The sequence below is a fragment of the Lipotes vexillifer genome, unplaced genomic scaffold (assembly GCF_000442215.2).
Source record: "Lipotes vexillifer unplaced genomic scaffold, Lipotes_vexillifer_v1.1 scaffold110, whole genome shotgun sequence".
Taxonomy (NCBI): Eukaryota; Metazoa; Chordata; class Mammalia; order Artiodactyla; family Lipotidae; genus Lipotes; species Lipotes vexillifer.
Genome location: NW_006791887.1, coordinates 1,003,049 through 1,010,450, shown reverse-complemented (window position 1 = coordinate 1,010,450; position 7,402 = coordinate 1,003,049). Strand labels below are relative to the sequence as shown.

At 39.0% G+C, this 7,402-nt stretch overlaps 1 protein-coding gene across 1 annotated transcript; it reads right to left on the bottom strand.

The window, feature by feature from the left end:
- Positions 1–6,482: 6,482 nt before the first annotated feature.
- On the bottom strand, positions 6,483–7,190 carry TMEM215 (transmembrane protein 215). The gene has a single exon (XM_007464937.1). It carries the CDS (start codon positions 7,188–7,190, stop codon positions 6,483–6,485), a length of 708 nt encoding a protein of 235 aa, XP_007464999.1.
- Positions 7,191–7,402: the final 212 nt, after the last annotated feature.

Below are 7,402 nucleotides of genomic sequence, written 5' to 3'. Positions count from 1 at the left end.
TTTTTAAACTAATTTGTTCTTATTTATTGGATACTATTTTATATTCCTTTTAACTCAGCCCAGCAGGATATTTTTAGCTAAATTTGGCCCTTATTGGAATACACTCTTAAGTGTATTTCTTTTCTTAGCCATTTAAAAAATGTATCAAAATTCGCTCGCCTTTTCCTTTTACTCTTTTTGTTTTTAAAACATTTCTGTTTGGTGTATCTAGTACATTTTCTAGCATTTATGACTGTTAGAGATGAAAAGCGGTGATGTCAGGGGATGGAGGGGGTGGATGCCTCAGCAGTGACGGGCTTAATCAGGGACTGTTGGCCCTTCTCCATGTGCTGACAATTCCATAGCCATGCTTTCCCTTTGCTGCCCCCTTCCCCACTCATATTCAAAGGAGGTCCTTCTTACCGTTGTTAAAGGAGACCTGATGTTCGTGTGGTCAAGAAAAAGAGTGTCTCAAATTAAATCCCACTTTTAGCCAGTCAGATAACTTAGGAAATTCATAGGACAAACTGTGTGGGTCAGAAGTTATTAAGATTGGCCTCAAATACTGCTCAGGGGAATTGCTGAACAATGTCATCATCTTGCTCCAGAATAAGCCAGGGCTTCTCTAAATCATCAACCACAGTCTCTGAGCATCTCACAGCCTTTACAAAGAATGGAAGTTTCAGGAGAGGTGAGGGTGAGGGTCTGCAACTTGGCACCCTGAGACTGACCAAGAGAATACCCAGGTGGCCTTGAAGGTCCTGTTAAGAATTATTGGATGGAAGCATAATAGCGAGACAATAATCAAAGCTGGAATTATTTTTTGTTGACCTACTTACAGGATTACCTCAAGTACATTGATTCACCTTCTTTCTGGTCAGGAATTCAAAAGCTCAGTTGTCAAGTGCTCTTGGGACCACCAGTTCTTGTCACATGTGCAGTACGGCCCATGACTCACAGAAGAAGGCAGGCAGTGAAGAGTCAGGTCAGCCATGGACGGAGGAGAAGCTGTTACGGAAAGGTTTATCTCTTTCTTCTCCTTTTTATGTAAGGTGTGGTTTCTCCAGAGAAACAAGATGCTAAATAAAAGTTAGGGTCCCAACCCACAGAAGCTTATTTTAACCCATATTGTTGCTGACAATGTTCAATTTGATTTAATTCAAATCAACAAGGTAGAGTTGTTTCTTTTTTCCTGCTAGAAAGGGGAAGTAGGCTTTGAGAGTGACCCAAATGTTGCAATTGAGTTTTCACTGAGCCAGGCAGAGTGTGTATGTGCCCTGGGGTGGGGGGAGTGGAGTGGAAAGATGAATAAAATGTGGCTCCTGCCCTCAAAAAGCTTACACTGTAGTTGGAGAGACAAACACATACTCAACTAATATGCACAATGATAAATGGTGGAGATGTTGTCAGACCAGAGAATAATAGAAGTGTTAGTTCTGAGTGGGAAAATCTAAAGGATTGTGGAAGATGTGGCAGCTGCCCCTTGAAGGATGTTAGGGCATTAAGCAGCAGAGGGGCCAAGACAGGGTGGACATCTGAGGCAGAGAAGATTGTTGGGGCGAAGGCTCAGGGTGGTCAGCCACAGGGCAGAGTCAGGGAACAGCCAAAGAGATCTGTTGTGGAGGTTGGGAGGTCAGGATGGAAGAGCACAGGGCCAGGTGGGCCTTTGTGAGTTGGTCTAATCACTTACAATGAAGTAGTTGTCCATAGTTTTCATGTTGGATTACAGGCAGGTAATTTTCAAAAGCCTAATTCTTCTAAACAGATGAGGTCTTGTCTCAGACTAGAGTTGTCTCACATTCAATAGTTCATTACCATGAAAAATAAGAAAGTGATTAATTGAAAAATATTTGTTATATTTAACTTTCTAAGGATAGACTTGTCAAAGAGCAGCACAAGAGATGTTTTAATAGATTTATGTCCTTCTGTAACTCTGTACCTTATTTTGGATAAAGCACACTAAGCCTCGTTCTGTCATCGAGGATACCAAGTCTGCAGGCTCTATCATGGGGTCAGGAGGAGGAATAAAGGGAAAAATAAAGGATCTCTGACAAGGGTCAGGCCCAAGAATAACTTGCCAAAGACCATGGAGATCTAATATCAGTGCCCAGCTATTTGTGTGAGTATCTGGACAGCATCATGCATAAACTTCTTTTGTTGTAGGGTGTCCATGCAGTGAGGGACCCTGCAGGCGGTAAGAAATCAAAGACGTGATCTCTAGCTCAGTGATGTTTACGTGATTTTATGTTATCTGGACAAGAGGCTAAATGGAATTCAATCCTTTATTGAGATATTTGGATGAACCAAGCATTTATCCACATCTCCAACTTCAGTTTAATTTTTCCAGTGAGGAACTGAAACGTAGAAAACTCATGGATAGAGTCTATTGAATTCCTGATATTCAGTTCATTTGAAAGTCACTAATAGGTAACAATATACATACATATTAAATATATTATAAAATATATGATGAGATACTTTAAGAAAATGCTTTTGAAATATTATGAAGTAATTATTATTATCTACGTCTACATCTGTTTTTCATTTTGCTTATTCAACATTATGCTCTTGAAGATTGACACCACTGTAATCTGATTTTGAGTAGTATCTTAACTGGGGAAATGTCTCATCTCACTCTTAAAAATACTGGCTTTGGTCCTGATGTGGGACCTTTTGAAGAAGCATCATTTTGTTTCTTAGCCTATGTCTTGCATCTATCTGAGTAAAGAAAAAAACCAACAATTTGAGCATTTGATCCATTTACACATTTCTGCCTCCTCACTCTCATCTATAAGGAGACAGCTTTTCAAATGTACATTTCCACCTCTATGGTCAAATGACAAATAGTGTAGCTGTGTTACCAACAATAGAAAAAAGAAAAAACAACAAAACCATCTATAACACTCGATATTTGGCTAGCAGTAAGGAACAGCATGATAAATTATGGTACTTCACTAAAATGGCATATTACACAATTGTTAAGTGATAATTAGGAACACTGCATAGAAACATGAAAACATATTTAGGATATAACTGAAAGAGAAAAGAAAAAGAGCGCGTTTATAATATGTAAGGTGGGGGAGGCCTGGAAGATATATCAATACTAAAATGGAAATATAGTAGTTCTGTTAGGATAGTGGGACTGTGTATTTTTAAAAACATTTTCTTTAATGTTATAAAATACTAGTAAAGCAGCAAATTCACCAAATAAATGATGCTGTAGACACAGGAAGGAGATACTGATAAATAAGTAGAGGTTGGAGAAAGGGAAAAATATTTAAAATATTTAAAAGGATGAATCTTCCTTCTCTATATTTGCCAGCCCCATGGCTATTAAGATCCAAACTATTGAAAACATTCTCAAAGGAGCTGGTTAGTAGGGCTTGGAAGAGAGCCTGAACTTGACTGTATCTGGATTTTGTTTGCCATGATTGCAGTGGAAACTAAATTTTGAAACAGTTGTTTAAATAAGCTCCAGCTTAGCTATCTTGGCTATATTCACACTTTGGAATCAAGAAACAGTTTGGAAAAAGAATACCGTGTGCAATATAAATAGGAATATAGAGCAAGAGAAATTCAGTAGAGAAGACTTCAAAAATAAAATGCCTATTTAAAATCAAGTTGAAATGACTAATTGGATTAACAGAAAATAAAAAATAACCAATACTGAGTTAAATTTATATCTGTCTGAATGCTCTTAAAGGATACCAGGAACAATACTCATGTCGGTTCTGTTCATGTTAACCATTTGCTAACACTGTTGATTGGAATGAACTGCTTGCTCTGCTTTCCTCTAAAGAGCTCAGACCCCTTTCTCTTCTCTTCTACCTCTGTTCAAAAGAATGACAATTTTACCCTGAATAGCACTTAACAAGTGTTGATGTGGGGCACTAGGCTACCTTGCTTCGTGTTAGGTGGGGGTGGCTTAATATAAGATGTTAAGAAAAATTCACACACACAATCACACAGTTTATTCTTTCCAGTCAAGGTTAAGCCTCCCAGCTCAGCACTTGCACACCATTATGTTAGCACTGCAGAAAATTCCCTCAAATGCATACTTAGATACTTTAAGGATCTTAAGAAGGTAGATGGAAGAAGAAACTTAAAGTTTCTTCTGAAATAGGACTTGAAAATGTGATAAAATACCCTATCTCTCTAAACTAGTAGTTGACTTTGGATTTGGAAATTGGAGTGTGTGTGTGTATGGTATCAAGGAGTTTGAACTGAAGAAATCAGAAAGTAACTTTTCCAAACCCCAAACCATACCTGACACTACAACCATCTCTTTTCAGACCCTGTGTAGAATTTGCTGAGTCTGCGTGAACATCTCTCTCTGATGTCTTGCTATCTCCTCACCTCTAAAGATGTCCACAAGTGACAAATTAGAGAAGATTTTTATTCCTAAGAGTTATCCAATAATTTTTACCTTCGTAGAAACATGATTTCCGTCTTTCAAAATGCAGTAGAATTATTAAGAGGTATTGTGATTTTAGGAAACTATTTTCCCTCCATTCCAAATCCAAAGTAAATTACATTTAGTACAAGGGTATGTATTTGATTATTTGGGGTATACCAATATTGAAAAGTTTCTTCTTAAAAATATTTTGCCCTTAACATCTTCATTTTATTCCCAGAAGTATATTTTATTGAATAAATAATATTTGGTAATAAAACAAATCCGCTTTCATACATCTACAAAATTCTTTTGAATAGCAAGAATTCAATCCATGTTGCATAATTGTTATTATGAATTGCATAACCTTGGCATGCATTTTGCTGTAATTCATTTCCTGGCAAAATATAAAGTGCCTTTGACATAATGCCATAGAATATTCAAACTGGGAATGAATGATAGAAATAATCTGGTGTCAGTCAGTCCCACTTTTCCCATTACAGGGACTGAGGTGCAAGAAGGTAAAATTTGCTCAGGATCACACATCTCATTTTCCAACACTTAAGTCATACTAAAATAAAATTACAATTTTGATGTTGAATTTAATTAGAAAATTGTGATTTTTAAGGGCACAATTCTTAAGACAGAATAAATGCCACACTTAAAGAATTGCAAAGTTGGATCTGAAATACCCAAAAGAGGTATGCCCAAAATTTTTGTGCTCAATTCCTCTTTTGGGAGAAAGTGGCTGAAACTATACAATCATTAAAAATAAATCATTCTTTGAAGGATGCAGTTATCCTGATCTTCAAAATGAAATATACCACCATTTCTATATATAATTTAATTTTTCTCTTCAACAGGGATCAAATGGTATTTTGGTTGATTGCCAGTGAGCAAATGAAGTAGGAAATACATTTTAGGATCCCGTTGTGATTTTTGTTTTCTCAGCAGCAAAAAATTAAATAAAACAGACCTTTGTCATGTAATGTTCACTGATCAGGTGAACATAATAAAAACTGGGCTTTAGTTAAATCTAGTGGATTAACTCTTGTTTCATTGGCATTTACAGTCTTTGGGAGTGTTGAACAAGTGTACAAATAATGACATTTTCAGAAATTTAACCATTGCATTTCATGTAAATTCTGCATAAAGTTCAAGACTAATGGTATTGACGTCACAGTCTTCAAATTTTAAAAGGCATATAGGAATAGTAATAACATCTCCCAGAAACGTTAAAGACACTTGTTTATATATGTAAAATCCATTTTGACTTGATGAAAACAAATTCTAATCTATGAAAATATTACATCAAGTCATATTGCACCTGATGAGGAAATTATACATGAATGATAGTAAATGCTAAAAAACACTTCAGATAAAGACCCAGTAAGTCAAATTAAATGAAGAGTTTCAGAAGTAACATAACCATCTAAAAATGTTAGTTTTTCACACAACTGGTCACACTTATTTTGCTTTACTTAAAATCCCTGGTCTTGTCTTAAGATAATACCATAAAACTCAATTACATAATTCAACTGTCTTTAACTCCCCTTTCTCCAGTAGCCATTGCACCTTAGGAGGTTTGTAGCTAATCTATCTTAATTTTTTTTTCTTTCAGCAAATACTAAGTGTGAAAAGCTTCACCAGACGAAAATCATTTCATACAATGAAGCACTGAATTGTTTTTTCATTCAGTTTCTTTAGACTGAAAGCAGCTCAGTTTCCCTATGAATAGTCCACGTATCATTTCATGCCTGGTATCTGCAGCCCACTCTAGACTTATCTTGCTTTCAGCAGGTACTTGGTAGCACTTTCTGGGTTATTTTACAAAACATCCAACATGGTTTAAATTGTTTAAAAGCAATTGGAACTGCTTCCTTTCCTACCCACTGCCTCTTCAAGTGTCCTTAACCTTCATCATCCTTCCCTAAAATGTGTCCCCAACATGCCTATTTACATGGCTCTCAGGCACCGGAGGCTTGCACACCCGTCACATACCAGGTCAGTTTCTAACAGTGTGAAGGCTGTTGGAGCAGGGCAGTTTCCTTCCATTGAGAGCTGAGTATGGTCATATTGCTTTTAACACAGCGACCCTTGTATGCAAAGCTTAGACTATCGTCTCATGGTCCCATATGCCTTGGCTCTGATTGATGTAACAACAGTATCTGTCATAGGGTCTGTTCAGCTTGTAGGAGCAAACGATGATACTGTCCTGGGGCACAAAGAAGATGCTGTCCTCAGGCTCAGGGCACTCAGACCTGTCCCAGGCTGAGCACTTGGCATCCAACGCACTACAGGTGAGGGAACTGCCTGAGGGAGAGTAGCCATCCAGGTGTCTGGACGGCTCCTCCCGATGCCCGCTCTGGACCCGGCTCTGGCATTCTCCTTCCTCCGCGGGTGTGGGGGTGGTGATGGAGCTGGCCATAGGCACCTCGCCCTGCCCTTGGAGGGGGAGCTTCCCCCTGAGGCCCACCTTCTTTGCCAGCTCATCTGAGCTCCCCTTGCCCGACTCCAGGTCTGAAGGGGTCCTCAGCAGTTCCACCACCTCCTTGTCCTTGGGTTTCCGGAAGCAGGGGAACTTGCGGATCCATAGCAGCTCATTCTCGGGCCACTTGGTGCATCCCTCAGTTTTCCTGGCCAGGGCAATGGCTGCGATGCCTGGGAGGCAGATGGCTGGCCCTATGGCCAGGAGGGGGATGTTTCCCAGAGTCTCTCCTTTCATCCCAGAGACAGTGAACATGAAGCCAAAGACCAGGAAGACACTCACCAGGGCCACAACCAGCCCAGTCCTCGGGTTAATGTCATCAGGCCGCATCTTTCACTCCATCCAGGTTGGGGACTGCCTGCTAGCCAGGGAGCAATGCTCTTCCCTACTGTCAGAGGAAAACGCACTGGGTTAAAAACAAAACAAAACAGAACAAAGCACCCAAGTCCATTTCCCAACCACCAACTATCTCTCTTACTCTTTGTGTCTGACACTCTACTGTCTGTCAGTCTTGGTCTCTGTCTGTTTCTCCCTCTATTTCT

What these genes read in the sequence shown, in the direction of transcription:
- TMEM215 (XM_007464937.1), bottom strand. Translation starts at nt 7,190, where the DNA reads ATGCGGCCTGATGACATTAACCCGAGGACTGGGCTGGTTGTGGCCCTG.